Consider the following 20,673-nt stretch of genomic DNA (forward strand, 5'->3'; position numbering starts at 1 on the left):
ATTTTAAATTTTTATTATTCATAGTTATTGTTGTTGCATTGTGTTTTAAATCTTTATATTATTTACTTTGTCAATATTTACTAGAGTTAAATACAAAATGTTGTTTTCATGGTTATAGTAAAGGTATCACAGTGCAGAATTGATAAAATAACGGAATAGCGCAGCTAACGTTCAGCTAACCCACTGCAAATGTGGCGACAAATGGCAAAAATTTTTAATTTTTTGATAATTTTTTTATGCATAGGTACTCGTACTACCCCATAATTTTTTATAGTGGCTCTATTTCTTGGTACAAGTATTCAAAATTTAATTCTCTATACGACTATATTTTTCTTTAATCTAAAAGAGTATATTGCTTTGAAAAAAAAGGCTAAAATTTGTCCACTTCATCAACCTCCTTTTTGTTCTTTCTCAGTTTGTATCGTTTTAAAACAGTTCGTCGCCCCTTTTCAGATCGAAGCTAGGCTATTGTCTTATTCCATCTATTGAAATAAATATGTTTCCTAAATGTAACTATGATTTTGGTCTTTTATCTAAAAAACATTATCTTGGGGCCAAAGAAGGTCAATTTTATTATTAATTGTGAATGTCAACAAAAAAGTGCATGTTCATAATCATAAGGTTTCATCTAGTAGTAGTAGTTATGGTTCTTACCCATCACACACATTTTATTAAGTACTGTTTATCGTAAAAAAACTCTGTAAGGTGATGATGCCAAAAATAATTTAAACCTTGGCGTAAACAATTAAAGCAGTGTAATCAAACATCAAAATCTAGTACTTAAGAACTTTAAAGTCCAAATCTTCTTATTGTGTTGCTGAAAATGAACGACAATATTCTCAAAGGCCKAAAATTAAAACAGGCCGTCCCTAAAAAAAGTTTAGGCCAGTTATTTTTTGACTGTGCAACCCTCCACGGTGATAAATTGTGTCAGGTAAATATTTGTMTAAACACAYCATAAATTTATAATTTGTACACCCAGGTTGACGGTACAGTTGACGCAATAGAATCATACTCGAGTGTAAAACAAAGAAGTACACGTGTGGCTATAGCACTTGAAGAAAGAGGAATTACGTCCAAGGATGTAATTGCCTTTTGCACAGGAAATACCTTGGACACTGCAATACCGATTTTGGCAACGTTTTATTTAGGCGCCAAAGTTGCAAATTTGGATCCGAGTCTTTCAGTCCGCCAGACCCAACATCTAATTTCTTTGGTTTCTCCAAAAATAATTTTTGTTGAAGAAAATGCAGTAGAGTTAATCGAGAACAGTCTAAAGCACACAAGTCTAAAGTCAGAGATAATTGTTTATGGCCGATGTGCGAAGTACACAAGTCTTTCGGATTTGATCCAACCACAGAAAAATGAAGCGACTTTTAGACCTCCAGGAGTGGATTTGAATGAAGTTGCGCTTATTTTTTTCAGTAGTGGTACTACAGGCCTACCGAAAGCGATTTGTCACACTCATAAAACTTGTGTGCTGATAGGATGCACTCTACAGTAAGTATGATTTTAAATTTTTCGTTAAAATTGTCTAAATCTCCAGAGAGTACGGATGGGGACACGCGGGGCTCCACTTTACTTCGTTTTATTGGATTACGGCCGTGTTTATGTTGCTTTCCTCTTTTATGACAGGTGGATATCGATTGTTTCTCCGATCTATGAACCCAGAAACAACCTTAAAAACTATCGAGAAATACAAAGTAATTAATACAGTTTGTCTAGTAATCAATTCACAAAAACGGTTATTTGTTTATAGGTTGAGAACATGTTTCTAGCACCAGTTTTGGTTAACAATTTTATGTCACTTGATGAAAGTGTAAAATACGATACTTCTTCATTACGAATTATTGTTTGTGGTGGTACACCAATGACATCAGCACAGCAAGAAACAATGTCAAAGCTGTTTCAACATTCAAAAATTCTTTGCGTTTATGGAATGACTGAAGTTGGAATAATTTCATTATTTCATGATGAAAGAGATAAAGAATTTTTAGATATCAAACCACTATCTTGTGGTAAACCATTCCAAGAAATTAAACTTAAAGTATTGCACTTGTTGTACTGGTTGTTACAGATCGAAATAAAATGTTGGTTTTCAGATCGTTAATGTTGAATCAGGACAAGCTCTCGGAGCAAACCAAAAAGGCGAAATTCGGGTTGATACACCCTGTATGTTCCAGAAATATTACAACGCTAATTCTTCGGATGTATTTGACGAAGAAGGTTTTTTAAAAACTGGAGATATCGGATATTATGATGAAGATGGTTGTCTTTATGTCATTGATAGAATCAAGGAAATGTTTAAATACAAATCGTGGCATATTGTACCAACCCTCATTGAGAATATTTTAACCGAACATTCTGCTGTAGAAGAAGCTGCTGTATTTGGTGTGCCTTGCGGTGATGATGGTGAAATACCAGCTGCTTGCGTAGTTCTTAAAGATGGTGTTAAAGTTACGAAAGAAGAAATTGAACAGTTTGTGATTGAGAATGTTTCCGACAGAGAAAAGTTAAGAGGAGGCATTAAGTTTGTAAAAAGTTTAGCCAAAACTCCAACAGGGAAGCTTCTAAGAAAGGAAATTAGAAATTTGTTTCTTAAGGCTTTGTAATTTGATTTATTGTTATGTAACAGTAGTGTAGTGAGATATCATGAACGGACCCACGTTAAATGTAGACCCCTTCTGATAAAAGAAAACTGTAATCAAACAAAAGTAGTATGTAGTTGGAAAATAGTTGTGATTGTCGATTTTTTAGATTGATTTTTTAATGTAGAAAAAAACAGTTTGTGTTAGATATGAAAATAGAAATTTAGCTAAATTCTTGTAATGTTTAAGGACTGTTCACATAAATAAATTTAAAACTAAAATTTAACGTAGTTTTTATGCTTTTTTATAATTAGGCTACATTGGTGTTGTTTACAGTGTGTCTTGAAAAGTAATGTCAGTTTAAAATACTTAAACTATAATTTTTAATTCAAGCAAAGTTTCTAATAAGTGGAAGTTAAGAAGAGACGTTTATAACTTTCTATTGTGAAAAATTATTGAAAACGGCGAATACTAAATTACGAAAAAATAGAAGTTATGTAATGTTATAATGATGTATAATAAAAATAACAAATATTTTGTTATCAGATTTAAATTAATAATTATATAAAATATGTAATTCCATTTGCAATTGTTGTGACAGTTAAATTTAATCATCTAACAAAGTTTTATAATTCAATTGTATCATATTTTTTTAAAGTAATGTTGATAAGTAATTCAAATAAATGCAACATCTTTGTCAAATACATTACATTTACATTAAGTAATTAATAGAAACAGGTTAAAATGGTGCCTAAAATTCTTGAAGGAGAGAAAGTAAATACAGTCCCTAATGTAAGTTTGGGTCAATTTATTTTCGATTCTGCCACTAAATTTGGAGAGAAAGCATGTCAGGTATTTTTTTCAAGATTGCTACAAAAATTATAATTATTTAATTATTTTTCTAGATCGACTCGCATACCAACACACCCGAATCATTTTTATCGGTGAAACAAAGAAGTGTTAGAGTGGCCATGGAAATGCAAAAACGAGGTATCACGTCTCAAGATACACTCGTTTTCTGCTCTAAAGTCACCTTAGACACCCCAATACCAATCATAGCCTCTTTCTTCTTAGGAGCCAAAATTGCAAACTTAGATCCTACTTTATCAACTCGACAAACTTCTCATTTACTTTCCATCATTTCCCCAAAAATGATTTTTGTTAGCGAAGCGGCTTTAAATTTGATTGAAGAAAGTTTAGAAAGCGCCAATCTAAAAACTGCAATTGTAGTTTACGACAACTCTACAAAGTATCCAACATTTTCGGAGTTTGTAAAACGTAAAGCAAACGAAGAAAATTTTAAACCCGTCGACATAACTAACCTGGACGAAACAATTGTAATGTTTTTTAGCAGCGGAACTACTGGTCTTCCTAAAGCTATCTGTCATAGTCACTCGAGTTTTCTCCACCTGGTTTATAATTTTTAGTAAGTTTTTCAGTATTGTTATCGACATGCAAATTATACACCATTAAAATTTTTACAGCGAAACAAATGGAAAAGGCTGTTTTGAAGTCATTCTTTCGTTTACTACATTTTATTGGTTATCAGGAATGCTTTATCTCACATGTACTTTTGTCGAGGGTGGTCACAGAGTGATTTGTAGAGATGTGGAGGACGAACAACTATTCCAACTTATAGAAAAATACAAAGTTCGATAATTTCTTGTTTTACAGCTTTGGTATAATAACTTATACCCTTATATTTAGGTAACGTTTATTTTTGTGGCACCTATTTTAACATACAGATTTACCAATTGTCCAAACTTCAACAAGTACGATACTTCATCTCTTCGAAGTCTTGTAATAAGTGGTACTCCGATAAGCACCATACAATTGGATAAAGTACGTTCAGTTTTCAAACACACTAATGTTATTCTTGCGTATGGACAAACTGAGATTGGATATGTCTCAATGTATAATACAGACACTGATTCGAAGTTTATTCAAAACAAATATATTTCCTGTGGTAAAGTGGTTAAGGGTGTCACTCTCAAGGTTTTATTAGAAACCACAACTTGATTTTCTTTGATATATCATAATTTTTTAGGTGGTGGATGTTGAAACTAACGAAATACTTGGTCCAAATAAAAAAGGCGAAATATACGCAAAGACCAAATCGCTGATGAAGGGTTATTACAATTCTGATAACAAAAATATTTTTGAGGAAGACGGATTTTTGAGAACTGGAGACATTGGATATTATGATGAAGATGAATGCTTGTATTATGTTGAAAGAATTAAAGAAATGTTCAAATATTTATCTTGGCACATAGTACCATCAGCCATTGAACTTGTTTTGATGGAACATCCTGCCATTAAGGAAGTTGTGGTGTTTGGTTTTCCTCGCAGCGAGGAAGAAGGTGAAGTGCCGACTGCTTGTGTTGTTTTGAAAGATGGTCCTACCGCTAGTGGAAAAGAGATTGAAGATTTCGTGGCTAGTAGAGTTTCCGATAAGGAAAAATTAAGAGGAGGTGTCTATTTCATGAATGAGTTGCCAAGAACGCCAAGCGGAAAACTGAAAAGAAAAGAAATACGAGACTATATTATTAAAGAATTGAAGAAAAATTGATGAAAACAAAATCCTTATTATTTATAACAAATAAACTAAATGCCTTAATTTGTAGTTTGCTTTACAATATTTAAAAAAAGACTATTTTAATTGAAAAAAAGTTTTTATTCCCTAATTTATATTTTGTTTTTGGTTTATAATATTGCATGTTGCTGATACACACTTAAAAATTATGTGTAAAAAAACTTGAAGGAGAAACCATTTATGGAGAGAACAAGCTATGATTATTTAAATGATTTAATGACCTATCTGTTGCAGTACATTATTCTACAGTAATAATTATTTATCACGCAACTGAACGTATTTGAAATAAGGTCCATTAAACAAAGCACTCATTTCAAAGTGTTTGTTTAGTTGAGTTTAATACTTATTAAACTTGTGCTTAAACTTGTTATTAAGCTTGTACTTACAAGCCATGGGTGACAAAATTCAAAGAGGTCCAAAATTAAAACACTCTATAAATTCAAGTATGGGTGAATTTTTTTTTAAATGTGCAGAACGTTTTAGTGATCGAATATGTCAAGTAATTGGTTTTTCCTACATTAGACAACAACTTTTAATCTTCCATTGCAGATTGATGCCAGCTCAGACACCAAAGAAACTTACCAAAGTGTCAAAAAACGAAGCGTCAGAGTAGCTCTAGAGTTACTAAATCGTGGAGTTACAAGTGATGATGTTGTTGTACTTTGTACTAAGATTACCCTCGACAATGTGATACCCATAATATCAACATTTTTTATTGGGGCTAAAATAGCAAATTTAGACCCGACTTTATCAGCAAGGCATACTACCCATCTACTAACTTTAGTTTCTCCAAAAATAATTTTCGTTGAAGAAGAATCAGTTTCTTTAATTGAAGACAGTTTAAAATGTGCAAACTTAACAGCTGACATTGTAGTTTTTGGAAAATCTTTAAAATATCCAACATTTGACCACTTTGCAAAACCAAAACCGAACGAAAATACTTTTGAACCAAGAAAAGTTAATATTTCTGACACTTCGATTATTTTTTTTAGCAGTGGGACAACAGGACTTCCGAAAGCAATTTGTCACAGTCATTCTAGTTTTCTTCATGTAGCCCATGCTTTTCAGTGAGTTTTTTAATATAAAAATAATTTAATTTGAATTTTATGATTTCAGTCAATCTGGCGGAAATTGTGATTCGATTCTTTCTTTTACGTCGTTTTATTGGGTCTCTGGATTGATTTTGTTGTCCACTTCTTTTATTAGTGGGGGTCATCGAATTTTCTGTGGTCCCATAGATGCGGAAAAAACTTTCCAAGTTATTGAAAAATACAAAGTAACAAAACTTTAAATGTTACATAATTTCTTATACTCGTGTTTCTTTATGGTTTTAGGTAACTTTTATGTTTTTGGCGCCAATTTTGACCTACAAACTAACAAATTTCGAAAAACACCAAAACTATGATACTTCTTCTCTTTCTAGTATGTTAGTGGGAGGTACTCCCATAAGTACTGCTCAGTTCCAGCGGCTAACTACAGTATTTAAGCACACAAATGTTGTTTTTGTATATGGGCTGACTGAAGCCGGAATTGTTACTTTATTTGATCCTAAAGATGACCATGACTTGATTAAAACACAGAGTGGGTCTTGCGGAAAAGCAGCACCTGGTATGGAAATTAAAGTAACCACTCACCGCTTGTAATTAAGTACTTTTTTCTAATATTATACACTTAGGTTGTCGATATTGAAACTGGTCTACCACTTGGCCCCAAACTAAAAGGCGAAGTACGTGTAAAATCTCCAACACTAATGAAAGGCTATTACAAGGCTGAAAGTTCGTCAGCATTTGACAGTGATGGTTTCTTAGAAACTGGAGATATTGGATATTACAATGAGAAAGGATGTTTTTACGTCATTGAACGACTGAAAGAAATGTTCAAATATTTGTCGTGGCATGTAGTACCATCAGCAATTGAGGCTGTTTTACTTGAACATCCAGCTATTAAAGAAGCCGTAGTTTTTGGTATTCCACAAAGTGAAGAAGAAGGTGAATTGCCTGCGGCTTGTGTGGTTTTAAAAGAAAATTGTAACGTTAACAAACAACAAATTGAAGAATTTGTTGCCGGCAGAGTATCAGATTACGAAAAATTGAGAGGTGGAGTGTTTTTTGCTGAAGCACTGCAAAAAACTCCAAGCGGAAAGCTGATGAGAAAGGAAATTAAAAATGCAATTATGAAAACACTTTAAATACTACAAGTAAAAGTTTTACTTGTAATACGTTATTTCTTGTTTTGTTTAATGTAAAAGCAAAAGTAAGAGCTTTTATTATATTAGACACTTTTACTAAGTATTATAAAAATTTAAGTTTAGAAAATAAAATCAAGAAAAATCGTTTTCAGTATGTTTTAATTAAGCCTACAAGTGATTCAAACATTGAGGATACAAAAATTTAACAAAAATGTTGTATTTATTTGTGGTAATTTTAATGGTTTAGATAACACCAATATACGCTGAAAAAGCTTGATATTACGTACATTATATAATTTTTTAAGTACCGGGTGGGGCATCGGTTACGCGCACTTGATAAATCGCAACTTCAAATTAATTAAAACTGACGATATTTCATATACCTAACTAATTATTGATAGGGTATAATTTGAGAATTTTTCTAATTTTTTTTTGGATAATAAATGAGTCCGTAACAGTTTTGTGTGTTTTATGAATACTTTCTGTTAATTTACCTATAAAGTTTTTACACTAAATGAATCTGTACCTGCCAGCGCATCAAACTTTGATATCACAATTTAAAATTTTGACTTGGTTAGCCAAATAATCGCTTTTTTTTATTTAAACAGAAACCAGACCCGTGATTTATGACAAAATGGTATAATTTGCCAACAAAAGAATCATTTACTGGTAGCCGACCGTTTTAAAGGGTCTTTTTGTTGTAAACCTTGGAATGTTACCCCAATTGCAGTTCCCCATTGTCACCTAAATTTACGATGGCACAAGTAGCAGGTCATAAATAAAAATGATTTTCGAAGTTAAGATGGGAAATTGCGTTTAATTCAAAATCTAATTGGAATTTTTTTTCTCTGATTTTGTAAACAATTGTAGGAAGTGAATCTGCGTAGGTCAGTATAAAAATTAGAATTAAACTTTTTGGGAGAAAATTACTTTTTATTTTTTTTGGCTTTGTTTGTAAATGAAAAATTACCAAAAAATTTAATCACTAACTAACTAAAAACGTTGTTATTTTTGAAAGGGTGAACAAACTAGAGAAGATTATCCAATTTTTCAAAATTTGTAATCGAGTTCGTATCCGAATATGTATTATTGATTGCATCTTACAGGTTCAGGCCTCGTAAAATTACGTGTAACACCCTGTATGTATGAAAAACCTACGTTTAATATAGGTATCGTACAGATACTTTTGTTTATGTTCTTTTAATATATTTTTTTTACTCTGTCAGACAAATGGCAAGATTGTCATTTTGAAGAGACATTTTTGCCAAAAATAAGAATAATGTAAATACCTGTCAAATTTTTTTGAGTAAAACCACACTTTTATGTAACTAAAATTATCATGGAGCCTCCAGAAAAAGGTGCCAGCAAACCCTGCCTTGAAGGACCAATTGTTAAAATCAGTGAAAACTATGGCGGACTTGGAGCCCATTTTTTGGACAGATTATTTGAAAATTTAAACAAAATTAACCAGGTATTTCAATAGGTATGCCCTGAATTTTTCACCGGCTGTACCAAAACCAAACTTTACCTCTAGATAGACACAGTAACTGGTATAACAGAAAGCAACGGTTCCGTTCGTTCGAGAGCCATTCAGATAGCTCACGAAATTCGCCATTTGGGAGTAGTCGAAAATGATATAGTTGTGATATGTTGCCGAAGTCACGCTGACCAAACCATAGTAGTCCTCGCTTGCCTCCTCATTGGTGCAATTGTAGCCCCCATAGATGCAGAACTGCACCATAAAGAATGTGTGGGAATCGTGACGCAACTTAAACCAAAAATGTGCTTTTGTGATTTGCGAACTTTGAAACAAATTGAACGAATTCTCGCTGAAACAGGAATTAAGTCTAAATTGGTGCATTTTGGAGACCAACAACAGTACGCTTTAGCATTCCGAAAACTATTATCAAATAGACAATATCCAGAAGATTTTAAACCTATAATTGTTGAACAACCAAGAAAAAAAGTTGCTTTTATTCTGGCTACACAAGGAACAACTGACACGCCAAGACTAGTCTGCCTCTCACATCATTTTATTTATTGCCAAATATTGGTTTTCCTTCAAACTTTGGGTTCTCCGGAAAAAATAATTTCGTATTATCCGTTATCGTGGGTGATGCAGGTCGTTCTGATGTGTTTATGTTTTGAAGTTCCGGTAGTAAGAGTTTTGACCGGAGCTTTTGTTGAAAGGACGGCTTGTAAATTAATTCATGACCTCAAAATTGATACCGCTTTTCTCAACACGGAACTTGCGTTGCAGCTGGTGGAGCATGTGGCTGTAAAAGTGGGTTGTAAAAGTTGTATTTTACAAATTTCTAGAAGAATTTTTTCAGGATTTTAATTTATCGTGTCTGAAGTGTGTTTTTATCGGAAGTTTAGCGACAACTTCGCACGATATCAAAATTCTTGTTACTCGTTTACCGAAAGTTAGGTTTTCCCAAATGTACTGCACCACTGAAACAGGAGTAGCCATTGCATGCCCTCCTAGGGACTACAGCGAGTCTTTAGAACGTTGCGGAACTGTGGGAAAAGTTGTGGAAAATTGTAAACTTAGAGTCGTTGACATTGACACTCGAGTTGATGTTGATGCTGAATGTTCTGGAGAACTGCTTGTTACAAGCGACTGTTTGATGCTTGGGTAGTAAAATATAAAAAATTCTAGCTTTTACACAAAAACATTGCAGATATTTTAAAAACTTGAGTGCAACTCAAGCAGTGATGGAAGGAGGATATTTTAAAACTGGTGATATTGCCAGGTATGACGCTTCCGGCTGGTTGTATATTGAGGGAAGAATTTGCGAATTTATATATGTACAAGGTTGTAAAGTATCACCACGAAAACTTGAAGAATTAATAATGACACATCCGTTTGTAAAAGACACAGCCGTTGTTAGCAACGATAAAGAAGTGGTAGCTTGTGTGATAACTAAAGCCGACACAAAACTTGACGAAAATAGATTGATAACGTAAATTTCTTCTCCCACAAATTGCGGCAATTATGATGCTTTTTAGGTTTATTTCCGAGAGGCTTCCTGTACAGAATTGGCCTACTCGTATCGTATTTATGACAGATTTTCCAACAACTCCTCTAGGAAAAATTCGACGAGACGTATTGAAGGAAGAAGTCTTGACAGTCAAGATCGAACACAGCGAAAGCCAGTGGCATGTTTTAGGCTGACCTAAATACAATATTGACACAAAACTTGTGTTTTTATGAGTTGGTAATGACTACGGATACCTAAAGACTAGGATACGACACGATGTATTCTAAAACAAAACGTCCCCGTTCTCGATAGTTCTGTTAGTGAGGCCAGATAGCGCAGTTGTTCCTTTCTCGTTTAAGTTTTAAGAGCAATGAAATAACAAAAAGTGGCTGTATTTACATAACGGTGAACAACACGCAAATGAAAAAAAGATGGACAGATAGAGCCTTAAATTCTCAATAATAATAGATAAAGGCAATGCAAAAATTTTATTGAAAACTATATTGAAAAAAATTTCAAACATTTAGCAATTTCTCATATTTTTGAAAATACTGCGAATACGGTTAAAGGTACAAGAAAAATATAAAAAAAGAAAGTTGTAGGGCATAATATTTTCAAGAAAAAAGTCCGCGAGAAATACCTCTATCTTCAATGGTTAGGGTCCTAAAGACGTTCAAAGACGAATAGTCACGAATACGTGTCATTTTTACCGGTGGTCAAGAGACGAAAAATTAATTTAATCCTAAATGGTTGAAGATAGAGATAAGGTCTTTGTAGAAAATTTAATTAAAGTCATTTGATGACGTTGTTGGCGTTAATTTAATTTTAGTGACGGACTTTCTTCACTATTCATTTTCAAATGTGAAAATAAAAATTATTTTTATTTTTCACAACCGCCTAAAATTATTCAACATAAATGTCGCCAACCGTCGCAAAATTTTCTAGATTTTTTTTTAATTTTCGTCTTTTAATTTATAAAATGATATAAAGCGGCAAAATAGAAAAAAATAGTATAAAACACTTGTTGCAGAAGGTTCTTCAAGCATTCATTTCAAATTTGTGCTTGAATAAGATACCTTCTGCAACTTGTACTTTAATATACTACTATTTCAATACTCTGGGAGACTACCTAATTACTCCCTTTCAAGGAAGTGCGCGACTTTCCGGACACCTGTATTATGCACCCTGTATTATTAATGCATCATATTTTTTTAATAAAGCGTAATTACATTGTGTACACTGTTTTTTTTTATAAAAATTGTTGTCTACGTTATTTACTGATTTTATTAGATACTCGTACATCCGTCTACATTGGTTAAAAAAAACTAATACATAGTTGGGTATCGGTAAAAAATATTTTAATTTTGACGGCGACTGTACTTCTACTTCGATAGAAAAAATCTGATAAGTGATAATAACTGATGATGATTTGAATCATGATGATGTTGCTATATTTCATTTATAAAATACACACATACTTAAAAAAAAGTAGCAATGAACTGGTTAAAGTCTAGCTCTTACTGTTTTATTTGTGCTAGTTATCCTATTTTATTTGTAGTTCGGTTTATATTTGCAGTCAAAACATATTGTCATCATTCTAGACCTTCAGCCTCTCCGTCTTTTTACAAATCTCTATTATTGTCACGATGTGCTTTCATTATAACAGTTTTTTTCACAGCCAAATATCTCTTATCGATATTCACAATTGATACAAAAAATTTCAATCAATTTCTGACTTCATTGTTAATACTTCTTGATACTTTTGCACTTAGTTGCTTTTTCATCAATGTAAAACTGACTCAAAAAAATCAAATCATACATTTTAATGGAATCTTAAGTATAATCCAAAACAGAGTTGAACAATTTAACAAGCACATTGTTGATGAGGTATTTCATACAAAAATATGTTCTATTCTTTATCTTTGCATTCCTGTTCTGTTAATATTTGCTGTAATAATAGCAATAATATTTTGGAGGCACGGGGATTTTAATTCAGATATTATATTTCAAGCATTAACAGTTTCTCTTATTTTTGTTATAAATATGTCTTTTTTTATATCAGTTTTATTTTGTTTAGAAATATACTTACTTTTATTTGGAAAATGTTATTTACAAGTGAAACATGTTCTAATGGAAAAAAATGTAATAGGTCTGACAAAAAAAATCAAACAACTTCAAAATTTTCATCACGGTGTATTTTTAAATTTTCATTTAATATGTCATATTTTTAAAGCACATCTAATACTGTTTATGTTTTATGGATGTCTGCTTTTAATCGGAAACTTCTACCTCTTTGTTAATTTCATTCAAGAGTCGACGCCTTACACTATTGAGGAGTTGCTTAGCTTTGTTCTATGTTTCTTTGGAGGTTTTGGAAGTATAATTGTACTTTTTAAATTACAAGAGCTCAACAGCTTGGTAAGAAAATTTTATTAATTTAGTTTTAATTTGTTATACCAGGTAAATAAAAAGTATGGAACTAAACGTTTTTTGCTTAAACTATTTATTTTTTGGAAAAACTAATTGATAAATGATAAAGTACCTACTATAAAGATTTGATGTTTTATCAAGAATATTTTTTGGATTTTTTTTGAGTTCTACAAAAAATATTTTTTTTAAATGGTAACCCACTATAAATCCATTCTTCTCATGAAGGTTATGATTTGAGGATTACAACAATCTACTTTATATATATTTTTTTAATAATAAAAAATATCGCTTGGTTCCATACTTTATATTCACCATATTATGTAGTTATACTTTATTAGATATAATATATCTAACATAACACATATAACTAAATATTATATACTTTTTAACGTCATTAGTCATATATGAAACAAATAACAAACGCGAGTAAAGTTTGTAAACGGAGGTCACAGTCGAGGTTTATGATAAGTCAGATGTCTTGACTTCATATCGGCCGTGTGGCATTCAGATTTTTTTAAGATAATGATTAATAATATAATACATAGTTTCACATTTATAGAGAACCACTACCAACAGTGTTCCATTTGCCGGTTTAGTTCCACTAGAATGTTATACCTAGTGTTACGAAAAAGTTTTTTTTTTATTTTCGTAATAAATTCATTTCCAATTAAATCGCTAATTAGTTGTAATAAAAAATAAAAAAGTATTGTGGTAAAACAAATTATTTCTAATCTCTTTCTGATTACATGTCGAACACCATAAATATTGTCACTGTTTGTATAATATTTGTTCTTTACTTGGTCTAATTACACCTCGAATCACCTTCTACTCTATTATTATTTTCTCATCGCTCAACACCATAGTCTAATTTTGGATGAATCATTCAGAAAAATGTCTAAAAAAATTAGTTTGAAACAAAAAAATCCAAAATCTGTACCAAGTGACTGTATTATTTGTGCAACACGTCCAGTGTTGTATATGAATCAAGTAAACATCTACCAAGCTAGATTCTACTGTTACCACGCGACACCGCAATCAAGACCCCATTTTCAATCCTCAAAACTTCAAAAATCTGTAACCATTCTTTGCAGTATTATCCTTATTTATGGAGTAATTAATGATTTCAACCGACTTGAAGGAAGTTTTAACACTAAACAAGTGGTCATTTTTATAGAAATGAGTTACACTTTTTCAACAATAATAATCAATACTATTTTCTTGTTAAAAAATTGGATAAAACTGCGAGAATCACATGGACTAATAGTCTTAATAAACAATAAAATAAAATACGGAATTGACGTCATCTTAACCAGTCAAAAAGCAAAGCAACTTCGAAACATGCTTATGATCATGGTTGTGGGACTAACGATTGAAGAAATCATAATGTTTTGTGTTGAACTAACAATGGAAAATGTCAGTAACGAATTCTTGGTTCGAATGGTTACGATTGAAATTTTTATTCTTTCAAATGCTTCTCTTGGACTGTACTGTATACAATTTTTATTCATGTATGAGTACATCTTTGACCAATGTTTTAACGAAATTGAGAAATTTTTGAACGACTTACCTGAAAATTATTTTACGGTAATTGATGGAAATTATCAACAAAACGTAATTTCCGGATTGACTCATTTCGAACAACTTCAAAAACTCCAGCGCCTTTATATGTCCTTAAGACGCAATTTTAAACTAAACCAAAATTTCCTTCAACCCGGAATTATTATCATTCACTGTGTTAACATCTGCTTGCTGCTTATAGGTTACGTTTATTTTTCTGTAATGTTTTTCGAAGGAGAGGCAGTTTGGTTGAAATTTGATATTTATCTTATTCTCAAATCTTCAGCCCTTGTTGTTGCTTTTAGTTTTCTTTGTTATCAAGCCCAAAAAGTATCAGTAATGGTGTGTAAAACAAAATGATTAAATAAAATTAATTACATTTTTCAGAGTCAAGATATATTGTCATTTCTTTTTAAATGTCCAATCAGCAAATTAAATAAACTGGAATCAGCACAAGTGGAGATGCTTATTGCTACTTTGACTTTACAGAAACCGGAAATCAAGATTTCCGACATATTGACTGTTGGTACAGGACTACTCGCATCGGTAAAACCTTTTATAGAGATTATTTAACAAATAATCTAAATTGCGTTTTCAGATTTCAGGAACGGTACTCACCTATGTCCTTGTAGCACTACAGTTTCACGCCATTTGGTCTACTAAATAAAACTTAATTTTTTCACTGTACACCGTTATTGACCATTTATAAATTTCGAAAATTTCGAAGTTAAGAACACACAGAATTACTATAGGTAGTGATTTTTTTTACAATGTAGAATAAATTTATAATTTTACCAAAATAAATGAAATTGTAGGGCAACTAGTACATACGTAAATGAAGCAGAAATAACCTAAAAATTGATTACTATAACAATTAAAATAATTAGATTAATTTACATACAGAAACAATTAGTCCTAGTCTAATCACAAAAAATTCTGAAACACTCATGTGCATGTTTTGCTGTATTATTATTTTGATCAAAGTTTCAATCTAAAATCATTTTTGATATAAATATTTGGTTGTTAATAATTTTTTAACGTTTTACCTGTGCAGCTCCTTTGTGATCACTAATAGGATATTTTAACAAGAAAGTCAGATTTTTCTGAATCAGCTTGTCCAATTTTTCACAATCATAACAAAAATACAATAACTCCATAATCACAAATACTGATTTTATTACCATTTGATAATCATGTATATCAAAAATAATCCGTTTTCTAACCCATAGAAAGAATACATATGTCAGACAGATGCTTAGTATTACCGAGTTTACAATATAAATCACCACAACACTCGGTGAAAAAAACCTTCTATTCAAAATAAAATTTTCTCGTAACGACATATACAAACGCTGTAACGCTTTCAGCTTTTGTATACTACTTGGATTCTTTTGTCCCTCTTTCAGTACTACTTTAAGTTCTTCAAAATAATTGTTCAAAAAATTGTAGTAAATTTGAACATTTAGTGTAAAACAAATTAGGAATGCCACCATTGAAATCATTGAAATTTCTGAAGATATAACACTCAACCATCTATTAATGTTGTTCCAGTTTAAATAACACGAAAAAGAAAGATTTAGTATCTCAAAGCCTGCCAATGACAAAATCAAAAGTATCATTCTTCCTTTGATTTGGTAATAAATTTTCTGAATATCTTTTCTTCGGCCAGCAATTTTCAATAATCCATTATATTCTTTCACCTTATATTTTGTAGCAAATATGTAACAAGTGTTGCAATAGACAGCGCAGATATTTATAGATATTTGCATAAAGGTGATTAAATTTTCAGCTTCAAGGTTTTGCCTGATTTCAAATATGTCTTTTTGGGTGGCTGTTATGATTAAAATGTTGCAGAAAAAATTTAAAATCTGCAACAATTTTGATACTTCAAATTGGGGTTTGAAGTGTCTTAAGCTGTGATTGCAATTGTATTTGCAATTGAAAATGTTTATTTTACAAAAGATTAAAGCCCAACCAATTGCACAAATCAGACAATTGGAGGATATGCTACTTTTGTTGTCAACCGATCTGCTTTCCATTTTGGAATACAATGATAACCGAATGTTGATTTTTGTAATGGAATTAATTGCACAATTATTTTCGAATTTGGAGAATACACGTGCGGATGTGGGTTATCTTAAGATAAATCAAATAATTATATGATTTTTGTGTTGCACACCTGACATTTTGTTTTATCTACATTATCTTAATTTGTAGGCATTTTTTGGATACCGAAAAGTACTTTGAGTGATATTAGATTAATTTCGATAAGTTAATGTTCAAAGATTGAGTTTTATAACGTCGCATCAAGTATAAAATAAAAAAATAGAACAGAACGATTTGTACCCATCTTGAAACTATATTTTATTTTTTCAATATTTAGTTTTTACTTATTATAGGTAGGTACATAAAAGCCGAAGAAAAAATATGCTCCATTCCCTTTTTGCAATTTTTCTGGCATTTCTTGCTGGTTTAATAATGCTAAACGATATTTAATTTTAATTCACAAACATGTCGCTATTTTTAGTAAAAATAAATTTGTATAAAGTGTACTGGATATGTTCCTCTTATCACACGTTAGGTACACACATAGTCATATCCGATATGGTCTAGTGGCTAGGATACCTGGCTTTCACCCAGGAGGCTCGGGTTCGATTCCCGGTATCGGAAACTTTTTTTTCATATTTATTAGGAGTAATTTGTAAACAAATGCAAAGATTTGAATGAAAAATAATAACATATTTTATTTTTTTACTAATTACATGACTTGTTTACATAATTTAAGATCTTTTCTATGCCTCAATTTTTATTTATTTTTTCCTTAGATCTCTTTAAATAAAACAATATTAATTTATAATACTGCTACAATAAGAAACAATTGAGATAATTTGTCAGTCACATCACTATCATAAGAAACGAAAACACACTATTTATAAACTGAAAAAGATATTTTTATTCGTTATTTTCTCCTAAAATCATCTTCTTTACTTCCACTCGCTTTATCTTTCCCGTAACTGTCAATGGCAATGATTTCAAAATTTTTACCCCCGCCCTTAATCTCTGTCTTTCTGGTACTCTTTCTTCTACAAATTTCTCAATTTCTTCTGCACTAGCGTCAACATTTTCTTTAAGTACAACCAGCCCCATAGGGTGGTGTCCATCATCTTTAGGTATACCTATGACCACAGCTTGCAGGACAGCAGGATGATTAAGCAATTCATTTTCTAAAGTAGCTGGCGCGATAAACCAGCCTTGGTATTTGAAAGATTCTTTAATACGATCGACGACGTAGAAACAGTAATCTTCATCGTAATAAACTACATCCCCGGTTTTGAGCCATCCATCCTCATCGAAAGATGCAGAAGAATCCACGTTATAGTATCCATTCATGATATATTTTGATTTCACTCGAAGTTCGCCTTTTTGATTTGGACCCAAATTCTTATTAGTTTCACAGTCAACAACCTGAAGTTCTTTGATTTAAAATTTGCAAAATATAAATAAAGTTTTAAATACCTTGTATGACATGCCTCTAATTGGAAGCCCAACAGATTCAATCCTCTCTTCTTTCTGCATAAGAGATCTATGCAAAACATCATTTGCTCTAAACACTGTAAGACCACCACTGACTTCCGTTTGCCCATAGGGTCGAACGAAGTCGGCTTTTGGGAACTCTTGTTTTAATTTTAAAGCATATTCTTTCGAAATTCCTGATCCCATTATGACGATACTTAGGATGCTGTTAACGTCAAAATTTCTGTCAGGTTTTTTAGCAAGCATTTCAATAGCTTGAACTGGTGTTAATAAAACACCCACTGGCTTATATTTTTCAAAAAAATTCCAAATTTTTGCCCCATCAAACTCTGAGCAAATTAGACGGCAATACCCATCGATTATTGAAGATAAAAGCAAAGCACCAGCAGAAACCCAGTACAAGGAAGTGTAAGCGAGCATCGTTAACGGAAACGAAACTCTTATAGCTTGGCTTGCCATGTGCTGATAATCAGGATTTTCAGTATGTGTTGTGGTGAGCACCTGAGTGATAAAAGCGTAGTGGTTTATGCAGATGCCTTTTGGAAGGCCAGATGTGCCGCTACTGAAGTATATTATTGCTGTGTCGAAGAGATTTTCGATTTTGATCGGTTTGAATTGATTTTCATTGTCATGAGGACGGAGAAAGTCCGAAAATTTGGTGTAATTGTTGGTCGTTCCAAAAATAACAATTTCGGAATCCAGATCCATTTCCTTGAGAATATTCTCAATAGTTGTGGCAACTTCAGGAATTACAAATAGAATTTTTGGACGCACTTGTTTCAGCAAGTAGGACATTTCTTTTTGCGAGAACGAAGGGTCAAGAGAAGCCACTCGAGCTCCTATAAATTGCGTGGCAATGAAGGGAACGACCGAATTTAAATGATTCGTGGTGCATAAAGTCACTATGTGGTCTTTTGTTATATTTTTATCGGTCATGTGTAATGCTGTTCGAATACAACGTTGTAGTAGTTCTCTGTAGGTGTCCTTTTGACCAGTATTGGCATCAATCTGTTAATTTTTTTTTATAAAAAAATGCTGTTTTAAAAGTGAGAAAAATACCTGTGCTATTTTATCCTTATTATTTTTCATATGTGTAAACATAGTCTGACCTAAACAATCTGTTGCCTCCCGTGTCACCTCTGGGGTAGTGATAACGTTGTCTTCTGACACAGTAATATTTCCTGCAGGTATATGTCTCGTTTAATTTTATTTTAAATAACACTAAAATAACTTGCCTTGTAAAATAACCATTTTTCTTTGCTAGCTTAAAATGTGGGTAAGTAATCACAACAATTTTAACGCAAGTGTCTCAAAATTTCTTATAAATTATTGTATTTATAGGTGAAAGTAATTGTATCACCGATTATAGTACAAGTACCTACCTACCAATTCGTAAACAATGAAATAATTTTATCTGCTTACAAAAATTGACGATTTAAAAAATTCGAAGATATTACAATACTTCTAGTGGTACTTGAACTAATATTTTGTTTTAGAAATTGTGTTGGAGTGAATGATGTTAGGAATTTAAATAATAACTCATGTTCTATCTCTACTGATAAGAATTTTAGTAATTTTACTCTCCTCGAAATGATCAAATATATTATAAAATTTGGAACATTTACTTTTGAGCAGTTTCCGGTTGCTGTAGTTACAGGTCACATTTTCTGTGTTTTTCCGTTTTTTACTCTTTTAACACTAATTTTTTATTGATGAAATCAATAGAGTAATCAATTTCGAATATAAAACATTTTAGTTCTCAGGTCGCCAAGTACCTAATATGGTGTCTAAAGAAAAACGTGACTAAAATTTTTTTATTTTCTCTCCTATATTCTTGTAGAAAAGAATGTTGACGCAAGTTGTAAATGGTTGTAGGTATCCAATTACTTAAATGTAATTAAGATGCAGTACTTTTGATATTTTTATGTTTAATATTTGAAAAGAGTTTGTTGTTAAAACCAAAAGTAACAATAATAACACGTTGTAACCTACTTACGTTTGTAGTGGATAGCACCCATTATAACTCTCAACAAGTTGACGCAAAATATTGGTATCTTAAAAAAAATTTGAAAACGTTTATATACCGTATCTTTATTTCAATGCGTGAAAATTATTTTATAACTTTGTATGCATGTACGAAATTTACAGGTGCTCTTTTATCGCTGTAACACACCTGACATATCAACTGCACAAATGTACGAAGCATAAGTTCGGTTTTGTAATATTTGTTTAGATTTATTTTTTGACAACAATAAGTGAAATAAAAATGTTGCTCTACTTATTGTCTTATCCGTTTTTTAATTTTATTGATATTTAACATTATTTTTGTGTTCAGTTTTATTTATTTAGATAGGTATAAATCAGCTAAATTTTCTCGGCGCCAGATGCGCAGAAACTGCGGAAAGAACATGAAAAATTCTACTGCGCACGAGAAAATAATTATGGTATGTTTAAAGCCCGATGCGGCGAGAGGGCTTTTATTTTCCCGATAGTCTTTAATGAAAACTATTTTTAAGAAAGCATATTTTAACGTTGATTAGTTCTAATACAGATTCAATTAATTAACAAATAACTTGTACAATATGTTGTTGCTGGTAAAGTTTTTTTTTATATTTCATCGAGTATCGAATAAGTGGTGATATAAAAGTTACTAGACACTGCGTGCTGAAACGTAGTACGGAGCCAAAGTAGAATTTTTATTTTAAAATCTATTTTTTTACATTTTGAAGTATTAAAATATTATGGTTTAAGTTAGCATGAATACAAATTTTGAATCTGAATATATTGTTAAACACTGTT

General features: G+C 31.6%; 6 protein-coding genes and 1 non-coding gene across 8 annotated transcripts; 6 read left to right on the top strand and 1 right to left on the bottom strand.

Annotated features, from left to right (window-relative positions):
• The first annotated feature begins 631 nt into the window (after window positions 1-631).
• LOC123014098 (4-coumarate--CoA ligase 1-like) lies at window positions 632-2,868 on the top strand. The gene is made up of 5 exons (XM_044412982.1): window positions 632-934; window positions 983-1,500; window positions 1,547-1,703; window positions 1,760-2,047; window positions 2,103-2,868. Exons 1-5 carry the CDS (start codon window positions 824-826, stop codon window positions 2,610-2,612), a joined length of 1,584 nt encoding a protein of 527 aa, XP_044268917.1. The 5' UTR covers window positions 632-823; the 3' UTR covers window positions 2,613-2,868.
• Window positions 2,869-3,312: 444 nt separating this feature from the next.
• LOC123014360 (4-coumarate--CoA ligase 1-like) lies at window positions 3,313-5,195 on the top strand. The gene is made up of 5 exons (XM_044413424.1): window positions 3,313-3,440; window positions 3,494-4,014; window positions 4,073-4,238; window positions 4,296-4,583; window positions 4,636-5,195. Exons 1-5 carry the CDS (start codon window positions 3,333-3,335, stop codon window positions 5,155-5,157), a joined length of 1,605 nt encoding a protein of 534 aa, XP_044269359.1. The 5' UTR covers window positions 3,313-3,332; the 3' UTR covers window positions 5,158-5,195.
• Window positions 5,196-5,532: 337 nt separating this feature from the next.
• On the top strand, window positions 5,533-7,369 carry LOC123014361 (4-coumarate--CoA ligase 1-like). The gene is made up of 5 exons (XM_044413425.1): window positions 5,533-5,680; window positions 5,731-6,248; window positions 6,298-6,457; window positions 6,516-6,803; window positions 6,857-7,369. Exons 1-5 carry the CDS (start codon window positions 5,573-5,575, stop codon window positions 7,367-7,369), a joined length of 1,587 nt encoding a protein of 528 aa, XP_044269360.1. The 5' UTR covers window positions 5,533-5,572.
• Window positions 7,370-8,608: 1,239 nt separating this feature from the next.
• Window positions 8,609-10,560, top strand: LOC123014359 (putative acyl--CoA ligase YdaB). Its single transcript, XM_044413423.1, has 5 exons — window positions 8,609-8,840; window positions 8,904-9,653; window positions 9,703-10,007; window positions 10,054-10,335; window positions 10,382-10,560. Exons 1-5 carry the CDS (start codon window positions 8,709-8,711, stop codon window positions 10,545-10,547), a joined length of 1,635 nt encoding a protein of 544 aa, XP_044269358.1. The 5' UTR covers window positions 8,609-8,708; the 3' UTR covers window positions 10,548-10,560.
• A 2,043-nt stretch (window positions 10,561-12,603) lies between these two features.
• Window positions 12,604-15,222, top strand: LOC123014844. Its single transcript, XM_044414128.1, has 3 exons — window positions 12,604-12,771; window positions 14,728-14,886; window positions 14,939-15,222. The coding sequence occupies exons 1-3, from the start codon at window positions 12,604-12,606 to the stop codon at window positions 15,005-15,007; spliced, it is 396 nt and encodes a 131-aa protein (XP_044270063.1). The 3' UTR covers window positions 15,008-15,222.
• A 1,716-nt stretch (window positions 15,223-16,938) lies between these two features.
• Window positions 16,939-17,010, top strand: Trnae-uuc. Its single transcript has one exon. It is a non-coding gene; the product is annotated as a tRNA-Glu (tRNA).
• Window positions 17,011-17,076: 66 nt separating this feature from the next.
• On the bottom strand, window positions 17,077-19,903 carry LOC123014418 (luciferin 4-monooxygenase-like). Of its 2 annotated transcripts, none has more exons than XM_044413534.1 (4): window positions 19,871-19,903; window positions 18,934-19,055; window positions 17,857-18,882; window positions 17,077-17,805 (listed from the first exon to the last, which is right to left on the bottom strand). In XM_044413534.1, the coding sequence occupies exons 1-4, from the start codon at window positions 19,890-19,892 to the stop codon at window positions 17,293-17,295; spliced, it is 1,683 nt and encodes a 560-aa protein (XP_044269469.1). In that variant the 5' UTR covers window positions 19,893-19,903; the 3' UTR covers window positions 17,077-17,292. The 2 variants fall into 2 exon arrangements, with proteins under 2 accessions (XP_044269469.1, XP_044269470.1); XM_044413535.1 differs by lacking the exon at window positions 19,871-19,903 and adding an exon at window positions 19,110-19,838.
• Between the last annotated feature and the right edge of the window lie 770 nt (window positions 19,904-20,673).

Source organism: Tribolium madens, unplaced genomic scaffold (genome assembly GCF_015345945.1).
Source record: "Tribolium madens isolate multiple individuals breed KSU strain unplaced genomic scaffold, Tmad_KSU_1.1 Scaffold_97;HRSCAF=244;Tcas5.2_LG3a, whole genome shotgun sequence".
Lineage (NCBI taxonomy): Eukaryota > Metazoa > Arthropoda > Insecta > Coleoptera > Tenebrionidae > Tribolium > Tribolium madens.